Genomic DNA, 20,681 nt, shown 5'->3' on the forward strand with positions numbered 1-20,681 from the left:
TACAGAGAGATGTTATGATTATTTACTACTTGTTGAGTGAGTTTTGGTAGTTGTATCTTTTAATTTGTCCATTTGTCCATTTCATCCAAACTGTCAAATTTATTATTCCAAAATCATTCTATTCACTTATCCTTTTTTCTGTCGTCTAGCTCAGGACCCCATCTATCAGGTATCATATTTAGTTATGCAAAGTAAGTCATTTTTCAAGTACTTAATTCATTTCAGTTAGATCTTAAACACTATTTACAACTAAAGTACATACTGTATATATCTAGATGTACAGAAGCTCACACTGATTTAAATACTCCTCTTTACCATGGAAACCTGAGTACTCTCCTTTTCATGCTTATAAATAAGGAAATATGTATATCACTTTTCACTTTCATTTGTGTTTACAAATAACTCCCTGGACTTATGTTCTTTCTTTTCTCCATTGCTATTACACAACTCTTCTATATAAAGTATCGAAGTTTATGTGTTAAAGGATAATACAAATTTTCCACTACCCAAAACCTTACTGAAGTAGTGAAACAAAAATTGTGTTTGAGAACTTTGACCCTGAAGCTGTAACAGCAAACATAAAAATCTAGCTCTGTTATATAGTGACAGTGGGATCCTAGTCAAGTTCCTACCTTGCACTCTCAAGTATCACTTCCTCAGGGACTATGCAGTCCAAATCAGAAGCCAAAACCTTTACTTCAGTTTACAATTATATAGCTATGACTCTGACTATTTGTAGCAATGTCTGTCTCTATCATTTAAAGCTGATTCCAGGACAGCAAGACAGGCTTTCTCCAGCACTCATCACAGTCCTGGGCACTTACTAAGGACTAATAAATGACTTACAATTATCATTTCAAAGGTAAATGTAATATGCAGGATAGCCACTAGAGGCTGCCTTGTTTCTCTATTCCTCCTCCAGAACATACGCATGAACTGTGAAGATTCAGGATACTTAAAAACAACCACAACAACTTCTATGTTTAAGTCATTTACTATACATAAAATTTTGGTGATTCCAAAATACCATTCTTCACACACTACTTATTTTATTATTGCTAAGCACATGTAATTAAGCAATATTATTACTTAATATTTCTGGTTTTTAAAAATCACTTTTTATTCAGATATAGTGAAAAAGAAAACTTTGTCATGGATGAATCATTTGGAAACCACCAAAATAAATGAATAATTACTAAAAATTTTAAAATACACATAACCATATATAAATAAAAGTTATTTAGCTTATATCTGTGGGATGTTTACCACGTGCTGAAAAATAATGTTAAAAATTAGAATGTATAAAAATGTATAAAAAATTAGATACTTATAAACTTTAAGTCAATGAAAAACTTGCATTTAAAATATTACTTGTGGTTATTTTAAGACTACTAAAGCAAAAAATAATTTTTTAAACAAGAAAATGATTTAAGTGCTTGGAAAAAAGCGATCTTTTATATTTTCATCACTAAGATACAAACTTCAATGACTATCCATATTATTCAGTGAAACGTTAGCTGTAAAGACCAAATTAATGCAGATCTTGCTAAGTAGAAAGAAAATTTCTCAACAATATTAACAGCAAATTATTAAAAGTAGAGATCAGCAATTATTAATATTCTAGTATGTACTATTTCTTAAACATTTTTAATTGGTAAGTAAACCTCTATGTATTGCGGAAGAGAAAAGTACTTACTGAGGAGACTGGCCAGTTGATTTGTTACGGGCTTGGAAGGTCACATAAACAAGTCCATGATTATAGGATACGAAGTAGAATCAGGAAACTACAGACGTGTTATAGGAAGCCAATCATGGAAGGACTTCTACATCCAATTTCTTACAACTCTCTGAGGAAACATATTTTAAATCTATTGATATTTTCAACTTTCATTTTAGAAATCAGACCTTAAGTTAAAGATATTCCCTTTGGGGCCTACTACCTTAATTGCTTTTTCTGGCTGTAGCTACTAAACAATTGACAACAGGTTTGTTTTGCTTTATTTTTAAAAGTCTGTCAAATGTTCTCCATATACTAGTATTACATTAATTGAGAACTGACTATAACATTTATTGTGTAATAGGTACCAGGTACGGTGACAAGCACATTCCTAATTCTATATACTTTCAGCATCCCCTTGACAGATGAGGGCTGAGAGAAGTCAAGTAACTATGTAAAAGTCTCACAGTAAATAATTGGCAGAACTGGGATATGAACTTTAGGCTCTTCAACCTAATAAGCACAATCCTCTAAGGGAAGACCCTAAGTGCAGGGACCCTAAATACAAAAGATTTCTAAAATTCCCCATTACAGAGATGGAAATATTGTACTATACAAACAACCCATTTCTAATCATGCCCTTTCCATGCCATTCCCTAATCCCTCCCATTCCTCCATTCCAGAAATTGGTTCCATTTTCAGTCTCTCTGGCAAACTCAATAAGGAGCAGCAATCCTTTTAGCTAAGAAATATATAACAGCATTGACTAGTTTGATACTATTTTTCTAAGATCCAGGATTTTTCTTTCCCATGGCTTTTCTTCAATATATGGCTCACACACAAAAAAATTTAGAATTCAAACATTAGGAGCTAATGTTCTATAAAAAATACTTTGAATTCTTAGTATTAATAACATCAAAAACAACTTCTACCAAAAACAAAACGAAAAACCCAAAGCCTCATTCAAATGAAAATTTTAGTTTACTGAGCCTGGGTAAACTGAAATTAAAGCCGACATTTAACTGTTGGTATACATTTACATGTAAACCAATAACCTGACCTAAGGCTATATGAGAACGCTATATTTTTATTTTTCCACAGACCTAAAGGAGATACTCCACTGCTTCAATGTAACATAACTTACTTGATAACATAATTATTGCCACCTCTATTTTGGTGCTTAAAGGAAGAACCTATGCAGAATGACAGGGAAATCTAAAAGTGCAAAAGTGGCAAACTTTGTATACTTGTGCTAACATTTTTGTATACTGTCCAATATATATATACTGTCCAAAGTATACAATATGCTGTATACTTTGTATACTGTCCAAACTTAGTATACTGTGCTAACATTTGATAAAGGATATCAAAACTGTCAAAAGCAGCCAAGTTTGAAAACAATTTCTCAGTTCCACAGTCAGTACCTTGACTCCAGCCTAAAAGTACAAGTCAGAAATGTTGCAAGGCATAGCGGAGAAAGAATGGCTTTGGACATACGAGAACTGATTTTAGTTCCTTTGAATACTTATTATGGAGTTGACTTGACTGGGTCATTGAACGTCTCTAGGAGTAAGTTTACTTTTCCCATTTGATATTTTGAAGCATCCCTGTGTATTAAATCCTGAGATCCTAACAGTTTGCTACTGAAGTCGAGGCTATCAGGGTATTCTCTGATGCACGCAAATCCAAACCTCTGAGTTCCATTTTCCATTTACTCTCTCCATCTCCCACATCCCACCCTATGGCATCCTGCCCTATCACTACTAACTCGGTGGAGAGAAGGCGCTCTCCTAGGCCTCCAGGGCAAACGGGCACACGGCTGGGAAGGCAAGGAAGAGAAAGGAAGCCACATTCTGACTACAGCCCCTGCCCTGGGCACTTGCTACACGTGCGGAGAAAATGTCATCAATTGGCGGCACACAGCAGAAAAAGTGAAACGTGCTAAGGAAAAGTGAAGCAGCTCGGCGGCGGGCGTGAGGCCACTTTCGGTGCCACCGCACCTCTCCCCCACTAGTCCCGGACTTTACCTGGGCTTATACAGGTCAGGCCTGATCTCAGGAATGGGGCCTCCTCACCGCGAAGGCGGGACCCAGCTCGAAGACAGAGTTCCCCTCTGTTCCCAAAAGGACATCCAAGAGAATGAATGTTCCTAAGCCACCGTCATTACCGCTCCTCAACCACGGAACGCCCCTGACACTTACCTGTCCAGAAGCTGCTCTCGCGATAATTCTTGGGTCAGCCCTCCGTAACTCCAGTCCCCGCCCCCTATCTCAGTTGGCCAATCAAAACGGAGTGGGGGCGGGATTTTGTCTTTGAGCGGGGAGCGGGGCCCTCTATCTTTGCTCACTAGGGGGAGAACGGGCGGGGCGGGGGCGGGGAGAGGGGGGGCACGGCACGCGCTATTTCTCGCGAGACTGGGGACCAGGAAGACGCCTGCAGAGCCGGGCTGCTGCTGCAGCTGCGGCTGAGGCATCGCGTGGTGCTGCTTCCAGACCGTTTGCCTCCGAGCCTGGGCCTGGTCTACAAGTGAGGAGGCGGGACGTGGCCAATCCAGGGCCCTGGAGGTGCCCAGTGCCCGCTGAGGCTTAGTAGGGATTCAGGCTGCGGCCTGTCAGAACCAGACAGGGAGGCGCCCACGCTCCTGACAGTATAAGATGGCGGCGATGGCGCCTGGAGGTGGTGGCGGCGGCGTGAATCCATTCCTCAGCGATTCGGACGAGGACGACGACGAGGTTTCAGGGACCGACGAGCGGCGGGCAGGACTTCGGCTGAGTTCCGGGGTCGGCCTAGATCCTGGCTCTGCGGACTCGCTATCGCCTCAGGATCCCGTGGCCTTAGGGAGCAGTGCACGACCAGGGCTCCCTGGGGAGGCGTCGGCGGCTGCGGTGGCACTGGGGGGCACCGGGGAGACCCCGGCCCGATTGTCAGTTGATGCGATCGCGGCTCAGTTGTTGCGCGATCAATACTTGCTGACCGCCCTGGAGCTGCACACCGAGCTGTTAGAGAGCGGCCGCGAGCTCCCTCGGCTGCGCGACTACTTCTCCAATCCCGGCAACTTCGAGAGGCAGAGCGGGACCCCGCCGGGGTTAGGGGCGCCGGGGATCCCTGGAGCAGCCGGCGTTGGAGGCGCAGGAGGTCGGGAGCCGAGTACTACGTCGGGTGGGGGACAGCTCAGTAAGTGAACAACAGCCCTGTCACTCCGGCTGGACTGTTGGGTGCAAGGGGTAGTTGTGGGGAGGGGGTACTTCCGGGCGGGTACTGAGTACGAGGAACATTTTAGGTAGAGAGTTGGGGCGGGGGGTGATCTTTTGCGATGGAAGCAGAAGGATCTGGCAGTGACTGTTCTCTGCCTGCCTTCAGCTCTTGGCTGGACTTGCACCTGCTCCTGGCTCCACTCTTGGTGTCGGGATCTACTAAATAGCCAGCGTTTCTAGTTCACTGGCTATTACGTGACCCCAGAAGACTCCCTTGCAACCTTGGTTTATCGCTTTAATCCTTTTTCCGTTTTCTCCAATCCCCTGAATCACCACTACCTGGAAACAGTGTTCCTTAAATTGTTCGCAGTAATTATTTGACTCAAAGTCAAGAGAGAAAAGAATAGGAAATTTATCTCCACGAAATCAGATCCACTTGAAGACCCTTTGTCTTTGGGATGACTTGCTCACTCAAAAATTAGGTTTTCTATTGCATAAAATTTGTTCTGTTTAAACTCAATTTAATTCCATTTCTGTTCCTTAATTTCAGTAGGTTTCCAAAATTACAGGAAGTCTGAGCTGGCTAGGCAAGTTCTACCTGCAGTGTATCTGCTGGTCTCACTACCTCACAGGCTTTTTTCTCTGCCTAAGTTAAGAATTAACTTTTTTACCTTGTTATAATCATTGTTAGCAGTATAGAGTAGTCGTTTACTTCATTCATCATATATTTATAAGCATTTCTTATGGCTTTAAAACGTGCTGTCAAGGATGTATACTGTATTCCTAGGACCCACCCCTTTTGAGAGGCATCTTAGATTTTTTCCCTTATTAATGGTATGAGGTGTTTTTGTGCGTATGTGAGGCCAACTGGAATTTACTAACAAATGTTAAATATACAATTTTAAAATTGTAACCCAATTGTTTATTTTTTGTCTATACTTTTTTTTTTTTTTTTGCGGTACGCGGGCCTCTCACTGTTGTGGCCTCTCCCGTTGCGGAGCACAGGCTCCGGACGCGCAGGCTCAGCGGCCATGGCTCACGGGCCCAGCCGCTCCGCGGCACGTGGGATCTTCCCGGACCGGGGCACGAACCCGTGTCCCCTGCATCGGCAGGCGGACTCTCAACCACTGCGCCACCAGGGAAGCCCTGTCTATACTTTTAAATGGTGCCAGAGACTTATATTTCCTAACTTAGATGTAGTGAAAGTGCAAAGAGTGCACTTTCCATGAGGGTAAATACTGAGCATATTTCTCTGTTGACTATGGAACTTTCTCAGCAGGTGTAACTTCCTTGCTCAATATTATAGGATAATATTCCATTTCTGGAAACGATTTTCTCATTGCTGACCTTTAAGACCATAAAGTGTAACAAAGACCAGTGTAACAAAATTGTTAGGTAGTTGGCTTTCTTTGTTTGGTTTCAGGTTTTTGAACTAATAATGATTTTCACCTGATAAGCTCTTACTACTTCCTCAAGATCCAGCTCAAATGTCATCTTTGTTAATGTTTCCCACACTCTCCAGGCTTGGTTGTTTGGTCCTTTCATTGTACTATTTTCAAACCTCAACCGTTGCTTTTAACTTTTTGTATTTGATTTGTTAACAATATCATTTTTCTCCATTAGATAGTCAATTCTTGAGGGTTATCTTTATATTCCTCACAGTTTGTACAGTTCCAGGCCTGTTGTTGAACATAATTAAATTGCATCTGCTGTGTTTTTCTACTATATAAATATAATGAAATGGGTTATTACTTACTTCATAATTTTATTCTATTTAATTTAAAAGAATTTATTATCCTGTTCACCCTATCTTATTATGGCGTGATATCACTGTTTATGGTGAAAATGTCTCTTAAAAACCTTTTGTATATATATATTTATAATTTAGACTAAATATTATAGAGGTGTTTTAGAGTAAAAATTGACTTCTAAATGCCTTTGCATCATACATTTTTATAGTTTCTTGAAATAACTTAAGTCCTGTGATCAAAAATCAAAATTTAACTACAATCAAATATTCATCTGCAGTTGTGCTTTTCTATTATCCTCATTTAATTGGACCTGTTTTGGGTATAACTCAAAAGTATATAATTAGATAATATATTTTAGATAATGTATTTTCAAGTTAATACAAAACAAATGAGCAACAGGAGGAAAAAAAATCAAAATTATCCATAATCCAACCAGTGGTACTTGCCTTTTCTGTCTTTTCTATCCATATAATTTAAAAAGCAAAAATTGTTTTAAACTGTTTTATATAGCTTTATATTAGTTGACAGACACTGTAATTTTTACCATCAACTTTGAGGTAAGATTGCATACAATAAAATGTGCCCATTTCAAGTGTACACTGTGATGAGTTTTGGAAAACAAATTACTACTACAAATAAAATATAAAACATTTTTATTGTCCCCAGAACTCCTTCATTTTCCTTTGCATTCAATATCCCAAGACCATCACCGACCACTGTAGAACACAATTTTCCAGTCTTGGCCTAGGCACTATCGAAACTTTGGGCCTGATAATTCTTTGTTGTGTTAGTGTCCTTTGCATTCTAGAATGTTTAACAGCATTGCTGGCCTATCTGTCTGCTAGATACCAGTAGCAACCACCCCGACCCCATTCCCTAAGTTGTGACAATCAAAAAATGTCACCAGCACTGTCCAAGGAAGGGGAGGGCAAAATTTCCCCAATTGAGAACCACTTCCTTAGTTAAGTTTTGTCTATTTTAAAATTTCATATAAATGCAGTTCCGGAGCATATAGTCTTTTCTGTCTGGCTTCCTTTGCTGAGTAAAATGTTTTTGAAATTTATCCAAATAATGTTTTTATGTGTATTAATAGTTCATTCCTTTTTTGGTTTATCCATTCATCTGTTAGCTATTTGTGTTTTTTCCATTTTTGGCCTGTATGAATAAAGCTGCCATGAACATTCTTGTATAAGTTTTGCATGGACATATGTTTTCATTTCTTTTGGGTAATACCTAGGAATAGAATTGCTGGGTCATATACTTAGTATATATTTACATTTGTAAGAAACGGTCAAACTGTTTTTACAAAATGGTTGTATCATTTAAAATTTCCATCACCAGTGTATGAGAGTTTCAATTTCTATACATCCCCCAAACACTTGGTATTTTCAGGCTTTTTATTTAACTCATTCTAGTGAGAGTGCTGTGGTATTTCATTGTTTTAATTTTCATTTCTTGAGGGCTAGTGATGCTGAGCTATTTCTTCTGAGCTTTTTGCCATTGGGTGTGTGTGTGTGTGTGTGTGTGTGTGTGTGTGTGTGTATTGCCATTAATGTATCTTTTGTGAAATGTCTGTTCCCAGCTTGTTATTGAGTTATAGTTCTTTATATATTCTGGACCCAAGTCTTTTATCAAGTATGTGTTTTGCAAATTTTTTCTCCCAGTATGGTTTGCCTTTTCATTTTTTAATAATGGGTCTTATGGACAAAGGTTTTTAATTTTATCAAGTCCAGTTAATCGGGTTTATTCCTTAATGATTCGTGCTCTTTGTGTCCTAAATAAGAAATATTTGCCTATCCTAAGGTTGCAACGATTTTCTTGTGTATTTTCTTCTAGAAGTTTTATAGTTTTAGCTTTTAAATTTAGGCCTATGATGGCATCATAAAAAGAAGAAAAAGAAGAAATATTTAATTTAGCAATTTAATTTTGTAAGATTTACTAAATCGTTTACCCAAAAGTCTGTTGACCTCGGTTAATACTAGCATAGTGGTGGTTTTAAAATACTGTAAGAAGTCTTCATACTATATTTTATCTTTTTTTCTTGATTAGAAGAGTAGTCTATATTTATAAAACATTCAAAAATTAAAAGAATTATAGCTTTATAAGTTTGATGTTTTCAGTAGAAGAATTTAAAATGAGCTCTAATGAAGTCTCAGTGTTTGATAAATTGTTGCAGCATCATTGTGATGTTCCTACTAGATCCATTTGTTAAACTAATTAGATCTTTTGTATTTCATTTTACTTGCTTGAATATACACACACATTAATTATATATATTTCCCTGTATTCTTTCCAGTTGAGCCAATTTGGTAATTGTTTTGCTTTCCAATTAGATTGCAAGATAAAAGTTGTGCCAATGCCATTGATTAGCACTGAACAGATTGTAGTATCTTACCCGGAGGAATGCTGGTTCCACTCTAAGCCTTAGAGTTCTAATCAAAATTGGACTGTAATTGCTTAGGATGAGCCAGTTCTTTGTAGAGACAGTAGGTGGTCAAATAACTTATGCCTTTCAATGATGGATTTCTTCTATTCTGTATTTATCATCCTTTCAAATTTTTATAAGGCTGCTTATCAGGAGGCATTTATGATTGAATTTAATAATTTAACTTGTGAGCCTACAGACTTCTTGAGTCGTCTTTCTCCTTTTTTAAATTTTCTGTTTCATTACCTTGCCTATCTTTTCTCAAAACTCTGAAAGAGTACATATCTCACTGTGTTCTGTTCCTTTCTTAGTATCACCTGTGCCATATGATTACCGTCTTCCAGAGTTCCCATCTCTTCTGCTTTACAAAGTACAGTAGTTCCTCCCTGTTAGGTTGGAATTGGGTTTAGTGCTTCCTCTGGCTTCTAACAGGAGAGTATCAACAGAATATTTCTAAAATTTATTAGGTTCACTGCTTTTAGCTGAATGAGACTTCCTACTATTGTCTGGACCATATAGATTCCTAAATTTATCTCTTACATGACTGTCATTTTTTTGCCTATGCCTTTCGGTAGCTTCAGACTTATTAATTCTTGTGGAAATTTAGTCAGATATTTTCATTGCCTAGAACAATGATGAGTATAGTTGGTATTCAATATTTTACATTGATCAATACATTTATTAAACTGTGATCAACTAAGGATTGTAGGAATCCAGAAGAAGTTTAGTGTATGTCCTTGAGTTTATGTTCTTGATGGAGAGGCAAGAAAATGAGGGTAAAGAGAAGATAATGTTTATTTTATGTTTTGCCTTGTTTAAAACATCATCTGGGAACATGCTTACCATTATCTGGCTCACCGGTTAATAAAGAGATTTTAAAATGCAGTATGATGTTTCAAGCCATTGTGGTACATAGTTTAAAAGGAAGCAAGATAGGGGCATTAATCAGGGGAAACAAGCCTTATTTCTGTCAAAAATTAAACGTACACTTTCTACTTTAGGGGTGATATTCAGAATGTATGCTTATCTGTTTCTTTGCTTGTTTTTTTAAAAACATTTGTTGGAAAAAACGTTCCAGGATTAGTGTAATTTTCATTTTGTTTAGTATATTTAGGTCAAAAACTAAATTCGGTTAATTTGTTTTTATATGATGGCTTTTAATTGTGCCCACCCCCTTAACTCCCATGGTTTTAGGATGATTAACTGAAAAAGAACACTTACCTTCATCTAAAAATACAGTCTACTTACATCTAAATTACAAATATCGATTGAGAAGGGTCTTAAATATTAATAGCCTATTTTTTTTCTTTCAGGTAGTTGTTTTTATTGGCTTCTACCTATAAGTACTGTGAGAGTTGATGGAAATTGTGGTTTCTAAATTATTTATACTAAAAACATACTTGTTGATGCTTAAGTGAATTATGTTTTGCTGTTTGGCCATATTTTGAACACAGCTCCTCTTTGGTTGATTTTTGGGGGTTTTGCGTTAGTTTAGGATTGATCTACTTCAACTCCCTTATCATATGAGTGTTTGTTTCAATATTACAGTTAATTTTTTTTTGAGATCTAATTGTCATATGACATTTTATTAGTTTTAGGTGTCCAACATAATGATTTGATATATGTCTATATTGTGAAATGATTACCACAGTAAGTTTAGTTAGCATCCATCACCACACAAAGTTACAATTTTTTTTCCTGTATGAGAACTTCTAAGATCTACTCTCTGAGCAACTTTCAAATACACAAAACAGTCTTGTTAACTATGGTCACCATGCTGTACATTCCATCCCCAAGACTTATTTATCTTACAATCGGAAATTTGTACCTGCAATTAATTTTTTTTAACATCTTATTGGAGTATAATTGCTTTACAGTGTTGTGTTAGTTTCTGCTGTATAACAAAGTGAATCAGTTATATGTATACGTATATCCCCATATCCCCTCCCTCTTGTGCCTACCTTCCACCCTCCCTATCCCACCCCTCTAGGTGGTCACAAAGCACCGAGCTAATCTCCCTGTGCTATGCAGCTGCTTCCCACTAGCTATCTATTTTACATTTGGTAGTGTATATATGTCCATGCCACTCTCTCACTTTGTCACAGCTTACCTTTCCTCCTCCCTGTGTCCTCAAGTCAGTTCTCTACGTCTGCGTCTTTATTCCTGTCCTGCCCCTAGGTTCATTAGAACCAATTTTTTTTTTTTTTTTAGATTCCATATCTGTGTTAGCATAGGGTATTTGTTTTTCTCTTTCTGACTTACTTCACTCTGTATGACAGACTCTAGGTCTATCCACCTCACTACAAATAACTCAATTTCATTTCTTTTTATGGCCGAGTAATATTCCATTGTATATATGTGCCGCATCTTCTTTATCCATTCATCTGTTGATGGACACTTAGGTTGCTTCCATGTCCTGGCTATTATAAATAGTGCTGCAGTGAACATTGTGTGTACCTGCAATTAATTTTTTTTAACATCTTTGTTGGAGTATAATTGCTTTACAATGGTGTGTTAGTTTCTGCTTTATAATAAAGTGAATCAGTTATACATATACATATATCCCCATATCTCTTCCCTCTTGCATCTCCCTCCCTCCAATTAATTTTTAAAGTGGTTGCTGGCCCCCATTTTGCTGGAGCATGATAACTCTAATTCCGCATATGCATATAGTTTCTACAAACTAAGGACATCTGCCCAAGAAATCTGAAAAAGCTGAATGTAAATTGTCTAATTCACTTTAAAAATAGATTCTTCAGATTTCTGAGAAATGAATACCTGATATAATTGAATACAGCAATGGTGTTTACTAAGATTGAGCAAAAGATAACACTTAACTATAACAGGATCAAGAAGACTGTCCTAGAGCTGATATATTTGGATTATAGCAAGCTACATGACAGATCTCTCACACTGGTATGAATAAAATAGAGAAATCTGGGCTTGGTAAAAGAGTAGCTGTGGAAAGATGCATACCTGATAAAACAACAGTAGGTCTGTGCCAGTCTATACCATCTATACTTTTGAACTTGGCCTATTTTTTGAAGACCACGCAACTTGTAGTACTGATATCTGATCCTCAGTTCTGCTCTGCCACTTACAGCTCTGTTACCTTGGGTAAATTACTTAGCCTTTTAGAGCCTTCTTTTTTTTTTTTTTTTTTTTTTTTGCGGTACGCGGGCCTCTCACTGCTGCGGCCTCTCCTGTTGCAGAGCGCAGGCTCAGCGGCCATGGCTCACGGGCCCAGCCGCTCCGCGGCATATGGGATCCTCCCGGACAGGGGCACGAACCCGTGTCCCCTGCATCAGCAGGCAGACTCTCAACCACTGTGCCACCAGGGAAGCTCTAGAGTCTTCTTATTCCGTGTAAAGTATAGTAATCATTTCTGTCCACTGCTAGTTATAGGGTTTTAATGAAGTTTACATGAGGGCATATATGTGAGAGGACTTCAAAAACTCATTTTATATTTACTTCTTTCTTTTATAAGAAAAAATATATGAAGCGATGAGGGAAAACTAGATCAGATTTGCTGATGATAAAGACTGAGAAAGATAGGTGATATCTGCTAGTACTAATTTATAGGATTAAATAGAACTAATGGGTGTATGGCATCCTAATTAAAATAATCGTTTAAAAAACATACTGGGGAGGGCCTCCCTGGTGGCGCAGTGGTTGAGAGTCCGCCTGCCGATGCAGGGGACACGGGTTCGTGCCCCGGTCCGGGAGGATCCCATATGCCGCGGAGCGGCTGGGCCCGTGAGCCATGGCCGCTGAGCCTGCGCATCCGGAGCCTGTGCTCCGCAACGGGAGAGGCCACAACAGTGAGAGGCCCGCGTACCGCAAAAAAAAAAAAAAAAAAATACTGGGAACATTTGTACTTGATATTCACAGGAAAATTTGATAGCATTTCTATTTGAGTAGCCACCATAAATTAGATCAAAGAAGTCTGCTCATTTTAAGGGAAAAAGCTGTATAGCATAGTGAGTTAAGAGCACAGTTTGGAGTCAGACTACCTGGCTTGGATCCTGTTTCTGCTACTTTTTTATCCTTGTGACTTTGAATAAGTAACTTAATCTCTCAATGCCTCAGTCTCTTCATCTAAAAATGAGGATAACGGTACCTACCTCATAGAGCTGTTGTGAGAGTCAGCTGAATTAATATTTATTATCATTTGCAGTAAGTCTGTATAAGTGTAAAATAAATTATGAAAAGGCAAACATTGGATTTAGGATTTTGTAATGGTTCATTAAAACCTACTACCATACAGTTAATGCTTTGTATTTTATGTCTGTAAAGGCATTGTACCTACATTTTTACAGATGTGTTTAATCACATTCATGTAAGTTATTTTTAAATATAATTTCTTTTTGTGTTCTTCTTAGACAATGGTTACTTACTCAATTTTATAACTAACGGATGGCCAGAAAAGGGGGGTTTTCCCTTTATTTATTTATTTTTTTGGAACTTAATAATAGTTTTTAAAAATCAATATATGTTGCCATCTACAGAACAAATACTTTAAAAGCAAAGAAGAGCAGAGGTAGACAGAGTGAAGTATGAAAGAGATTACAGACCAGAAACAAGCTCAAGGACTCTTTTGTATAGGAAAAAGAGTCAAATCAGTGCGAGAAGGGTAGGCTATTCAATAAATTTTTCGCCTTCTAGAGGGAAATTATTTCTTTACCTCCTACCATATACATACACACACACCAAAACAAAGTCTCCAAATGAATTAAAATACTAAATGTGGGAAATGGAACTTGAAAACTTTTGGAAGAAAATATTAAAACATATTTATGACCTTGAGGTGAGGATTTCTTAGACATAAAAATTGTACACTTTAAAGTAAGAGATTGATATATTTGTATCAAAATTTAAATTCCTGTATGTAAAAAGCTAACATAAAGTAAAAGACAAGACACAGACTAGGAGTACATATTTGCCATATACATATAACAGTCAAAAAATATTTCAAATTTAGAATCTGTATAGAATGCCTATAAGTTAAGAGAAGGAAAAATAACCTAATGAAAAATAAGCAAAGGATAAAAATAGGTAATTCAAAAAGAAGCAAACCAATGAAAAGTTGCTCAAATTCACTAGTAATTAGGGAAATGCATTTCACATTACCCAGCCTTTTGGCAAAAATGAAGATGTCTGACAACACTTAGTATTCCTGATATGAAGGAAGCAGGTACTCTTGTGCTACCAGTAGAAGTGTCGATACAACTACTTTGAAGAATATTTTGATAAAATCTAGAAAAGTTGAAGATGTGCACACCCTTCAACCCAGCTTTTCCATGTGTAAGTATTTATCTGGAATTTATGAGGGTGCGTAATGAGGTGTGTACAAGGTTGGAAACAGTCCTCTTGGCCATACATAATGGAAACATTAGTTATGGTATATTCATAAAATGGAAATCTTAGCAGACTTTAATCAGATCTCGAGTCTGTTGTGGAGCATTACACACAGTTCTATATTATTATGTAAATTTTCAAACACATAAAACAATACTGTATATTATTTGTGGGTACTTGTATATGTATTATAGATGTAAAAGCACCAACTAGAGTCACACTAAATCCATTATTGTGATTGCCCTTGAGGAGGGAAACATTAGGGACATGAACTTTAAGGTATTATTTCTTTTTAAATTGCAAACTGTTAGCAGTTGTTCATATCAGATGGTGGTTATATGGTGTTGTACTTTGTACTTTTCTTTAAAGCAATTTAAAGTAAAGCATTTTAAAGTATTTTTGTCAAAATTTGCATGTAGTAAATTCTGGTAAAACAAGAAAAATTTGTAGTGGGAGTTATAACTCCACTATTCCACCATTAATTGTCACCTAATCCTGTAACTGTGCAGTGTAAATTGAGTTTGGTGTTTTTAGTGACATGAAATACCATCTTCTTTCTGGTATATGAACACAGAGAATGAATTTTGCATAGTAAGTTATTTCTGCATATGTGTTTGGTATATGTCTACCTTTTTGTCACCTTATTGAATATCTGTCTTGTATCATCTATTAATTAAATTTGCAAAAAATAACAGCAAAAAAATGTCATTCTTTGCTCACAAACTATTGGTACATATGTACCAGTTTCTCTATTCTCAGTCTTCTGTTGCCATTTGTAACCTTGAGGATCAGTTTTATCTGGAAGGGAAATCTTCAGAATCAGTTAATAATTCTTAGTATAATGTTGACACAAATCTCTTTTAAGATACATTTGACATGTGTCAAGTGAACAAAACTGTACCAATAGCTTTTTATTGCATCATATAGGGAGTCTTGTAACTATTCTGTTGATGTATATCTGTACGGAAATAGAATTACTGTTAGAAAAGTACCTAGCAACAGCCTTAAAGTTTCTAATTCTTCTAGGCAAGAGTAGCTCCTGATTGTAGGCATTCTTTACAATCATGGGAAGCTTTTTTTTTGAAGCTTTTTTTTTCTTCAGGGATCGATATGTGAGTAAGGAGCGTTGACCAAAGAATATCAGGTGGGATGATGAGAGTTATGAATGTATCACCAAAATCTCTAGTCACATTTTATTATTGTTCTTAATGTTTAATATTTGCATTTTGTACCCTTTAATAAGTTACAGCAGTAAGAATTTTTGTCTCCTAAACCTTCTAATAAGATGTCCATATCAAATAGGTAGCCTGTGTTGATGGGTGATTTTTGAATCTACAGTCTCACTGAACTCTTCCTAACAGATTTTTTTTCTATAAACAGTATTGTCTTCTGAATGTAGTTTTGATCAAATATGTGTGACACAAAGGTCGGAAAGTAAAATGTATACTTATGTACTGTTGGTAGGATACTCTTTTGAGAATAATTTGGTGATATCAATCATATTTTTAAAATACATATTCCTTAATATCCAATTCCTTCTATAATTTATTATAGACAAGCTTGTTTGCATTACTACTGAACCTAGATTTTTTTCATATATTCTACAAGTAAAGGTATCAAAGATTGAAAACAACCTGACTGTCCAACAGGAGGGGATTGGCTAATTAAAAAAAAAAAATCTATACGTGCTGATGTGGAATGATCACCAAGATATATGATAAATTGAATAAATTAGGATGCAGGCTAATTTATTCAAGTATTTGTGTTTTTCCATTTACATACAAAAAGGGAGAAATTGGCCTATGCCGAGGATATTTCTAAAAGGATATATACAGAAGAGTCTAAACAATGATTATCGTCACAGAGGGTGATTGGTGGTTGGGAGATGGGCTTACCTTTTCTTTGTATGCCCTCTTATATTTTACCACATATCATGTCTTAAGTGGCAAGGCTGGGATTCCAAACCAGATCACTAACTTCCAAGTGTGCATTCTTTCCATTACACCACAACTACTGTTTTGTCAATTTTAAAGCGCAGTTAAGCAAATATTCTTAAATCATTTTAGTGTATTGTCAGGCAAAGTATCTTAATAACTCATTCAGAGTATATCTTATTAACTCAGAGTAGCCAGTCGTTTTAATGCAGAAGGCAAGTCAGGTAGTATAATATTCATCATTTAAAAAATAAAGTGATAAACTATAGCACCACATCAAGACAGAGGTGAATAATCTGCTGAATGAAATTCTAAGGAAATCCGCCAAGGTTGGATTAGCATGTACTCTCTTTTTCAGTCTTGAAGCTTTGCTGCATGGTTACATCTAAGTTTCTGGTCTAGACATGGAACATGGCTAAGCCTCAAGGAGGAGACCCCAGTTGCCATCATGGGTGTAACCTTCTTCCAGATATTCCCACCTATTATTTCAAAACTCCCCAGCAGTAAGAAATGGTGTTCATTTGTTTTTGAAACCAGCTGGTCCTGGTTCGGTGGCTTAGATTGCTCAAGGTAGTGTCATCGTATTGTCGATGTTCTTTCTAACCATCCGTCAGCCCGGTGCTTGTGTGCTGCCTTAGTTCAGGCCTTTGGCTTACATCTGGACCCTCAGTTTTAGCCTTATAACTGGTTCCTGTGCCTTTAAACTTTTCCTCCATCCTTATTCTTAATTGATTTTAAAAGCTATTCATTGCTGTCACTGCGGCTAAAACCTTTTAACATTGCTTTCTCCTGTCCAAGGCAACTTTTTTGAACTCTTTTTTTATTAGCAAAATTATATATTGCAGAAACAAGAATTTAATTCTTTTTAGGAATTTTATTTTTGCCCATTTTTGCATAGTATATGATAAAAATGACTTCGAAATATGTTATTATAAATGTGCATCATAAAGTTCTCCCTCTAATTTTGCTCCTTCCTGCCTTTTCAACCCTGTTGTCAGATACCAACCTTTGGTGTACTCACATTGTTAACTCAGTGTCCCTTGAACATGTTTTATATATTCCTATCTCAGTGCCTTTGACCATATTATTTTTCCTTTTCTTGGAATTCTTTTCCTCCATCCTCCTCTTGTTTTTTCCAGATTTTTCCAGATTCTCTATATCCTTAAGGGAGGGTCCAGTTTATGTTCCTTCCTCTCCCTGAAGCTTCTCCAGCACATAGTGATCTCTAAATCCCCTGAACTTGTGGTATTTTTTGTCTGTCTCACTTATGGAGATTAATTATATGGAAACTTGTGACTGTGTTAGTGTTACTGAAATTTTTGTATATGTTAATGTTTTAGCTGACTGGATTTTTTTTTTAAGATGTTTGTTGGAGTTCCTGTCTCATATATCTTTGACTTCTTTCACACCTGGCACAAATGCCTAAAGTAGGCAATATATAAATGTTTATTTAGCATGAGTATAGAAAAGAGACCATATTTTATTTATCTTTCTGTCACCAGTGCGTAATATTGTGCCTGGCAAATAAGCCTTTGAAAAAAATGTTGATGTTATGTTAAAGAAATGATCTTTAGGTAGTGGGATCCTATAAATATGTAAGTTTGGAATATTCCTTGTGAAATTAACTTTTCCCTGTATAGCCTGAGGAAAGTTGAGTCCAGGCTGATCTTTCTGAGGCCTTTCACAGTATCAAGCCCAACTTAGCTGGAATCTAGGAGATCTGAACCTGCATGCTTTTGCATATTGTTCAAGGGAGCTAATGGTTTAGAGCTCAGGCTTTGGCATCAGAGAGCTTGAGTTCATATTTTTACTCTGCTACTTCCTAGCTGCATATCTCTGGGACAGTCTCTGTTTCCTTTACTGTAAAATATGGAAGGTAATGACTCCTCTTGCAGGGGGCTGTCGTGAAGGTTAAATAAGGTTATCTATGAAAAATATCTGGCACAGAATAAGTGGTCAGAAAATCTTCAATATTGTTATTAATAATAATCTTCCTTTTAACCTGATAGCTGTTCATATGGTAAAATCATCCAGCATTATAGAAATTTTAGCTTCAGCAAATAGTTTGTCAATAAAATTTCAGTGTTCAAGTCTCTTCCTAAGTTTAAGTCTTTTGATTTGACATTTAACTCAGTGTAATCTTGTGACAGAAAAGACAGTGGACTGCAAACTGGGAGACTTACATTGTACCCCTAGCTTGCGCACAGATTAATTTGCTTAACCTTTAACATAAAGTAGTCTAACTGTATTATCATTATCTGTGTACAGCACGAAACTACAGTGGTTTATAAACTTATTAAGGCAAGAACCAAGTCTTACTGAATTTTATCTTTCTACTCCCTACCATGGATTAGTAAATATGCATTGAATGAATACACGGTTTAGTTTTCTCATCAAACTGGGGTGGATTGAGGGGTTGGACTATCTCTAAGATTCCCTCTAGCTCTCAAATATTTTGAACGTAGGGGTCAGTGAAGTGAGTCCCAGCGATAGAGAAGAACTGAGGATCAGAAAATACAAATGTAAGTTTTGCCATTGACAGATTTCTAAGATCCATTTTTAATTTAAGTGGATACATATTAAAGTGTTTATGCATGACCTCAGGTTTAGGTACGATTACTTTTAAGGTAAATTTGTTATCTTTCTGTTTATTAAATTTATATACTATATACTTCTTTCTTTGTTACTTATCATGACAGCCATGGTTCAGTAAACGATCTTTACTAAACCAATTGGAATTTAAAGCTAATTGCTTGACATTATTTTTCTTCCTATTCTTTAAGTGTGAACTGGGTACTTTTGTGACTTTTTAATTATAAAATGCCCATATCATAAAAGGTATTAACTGTGTTTGGGGAAAAAAATACCAAAGCACAAATAAAAAAATTCAAGCAGTATGGAGAGGAGTATGTATTGAAAAATTTTAACTCTACTTCTTGGAGTCAGTTATATCTATAACCTTTAAAAATTATCATTCAATATTTTATTGTAGTTTCCTGTCAGTAACCTGGTACACTATAGTTGTTCACTAAATGTTCACTGAATTAACCAATGCTCTTTACCAGTCAGGAGCTGATCAATTTTCCTGGTACACTTAGCTTTTAAAGTGCTATATAATTTCCATAAAAGATACTTTTTCAAGGGTCTGAAACTCATTTTTTTAACTATCGTAAAAGTTACCTTCTGTCATCAGTACTAAAAGATTAAATGTATATATAAATAAGACTACTCTCAAATGTGATTTATAAAATCAGTCTGCATGCCTTATAGTCACACTGTGTATAATGGTTTTAGTTTTCAGACCTAGTAAAACTTACATACAGGTTTTACTGGTTTGCCAACTATGATGAAAGTCCCTGATCATTCGGTTTCTGAGTTGTAAAATGAATTACTAAGAAGTTACACAATGTTGGAATTTGAAGAAAGGCTTTGTGGTATACTTTATATTAGAAAGTGGTAGTAACTTCTTTCTTAATAAAAGAGGCTAATTTTTCCAAACTCTTCCTCTTTTATATTAGAGTATTTGGAAAGGCATGTGCTTGCCCTGGAAAAGAATTGTGGCTGAATCCACAGAAGCATATTTGTCTAGGAGCTGTAATATTACCTATTAGTCTTAAATTCCAAAGTACATTTTATGTACAAAATCTGTTATAGGTTAGCCCCATCAAAGTTAAAATTATTTCCTTCTATAATTTTTTTCTGACATGGAATAAATTTTAATAAATTAGGAGATTTTTTTTTACTTTTATGACACTATAGTTATTATTAGTTAAAAAGACATTAGAACTTTTTTTCTTGGAGAATATAAAATTGTTGGCTTGGAACTAAAAAAAATAATTAGAATATATTTTTCAATAGCCATAGTAATACCAAGTCAAAAATTAAGCAGTGTTTGCTTTCCCCAAGAACTCTTCCTATTGCATAGGTGATTTCTTTGAAACTTTTAGAGAAATAGTAACAGTATAATGGAGGAATAATATATGGTGATCAAATAGGCTCTAACCTAGGCCTGTATGTGTGATTGAAAATACTCTAACCTAGGCTTGTATGTGTGATTGAAAATACTAGAAAACACTTAGAAAACTAACATTAGATAGATACTTAACATAATAGTAAAATATTTATCCAGAATCAACAACCAACATCATACTTAACAGTTCATGATAACCCAAACTCCTGTCAATATATAGAACATTATTGTCACCCCAGAAAGTTCCCTCATGCTCCTTCCCAGTCAGTCAGTCCCCACCCCTTTCAGCCCCCCACTCCAAAAACCACTATAATGATTTTTTCTACCATAAA

At 36.4% G+C, this 20,681-nt stretch overlaps 1 protein-coding gene across 6 annotated transcripts in view; it reads left to right on the forward strand.

The window, feature by feature from the left end:
• Positions 1-4,371: 4,371 nt before the first annotated feature.
• RELCH (RAB11 binding and LisH domain, coiled-coil and HEAT repeat containing) overlaps positions 4,372-20,681 on the forward strand; it is a gene marked incomplete at its 5' end in the record, with an annotated part of 122,022 nt that continues 105,712 nt past the window's right edge. For all 6 annotated transcript variants that reach the window (XM_079718045.1, XM_079718046.1, XM_079718050.1 and 3 more), the window contains one exon: positions 4,372-4,891. In XM_079718045.1, the coding sequence (XP_079574171.1) occupies positions 4,372-4,891 (520 nt within the window). The remainder of the gene's footprint in view (positions 4,892-20,681) is intronic.

Source organism: Hyperoodon ampullatus, assembly GCF_949752795.1.
Source record: "Hyperoodon ampullatus genome assembly, chromosome: 13".
In the NCBI taxonomy this organism is placed as follows: Eukaryota; Metazoa; Chordata; class Mammalia; order Artiodactyla; family Ziphiidae; genus Hyperoodon; species Hyperoodon ampullatus.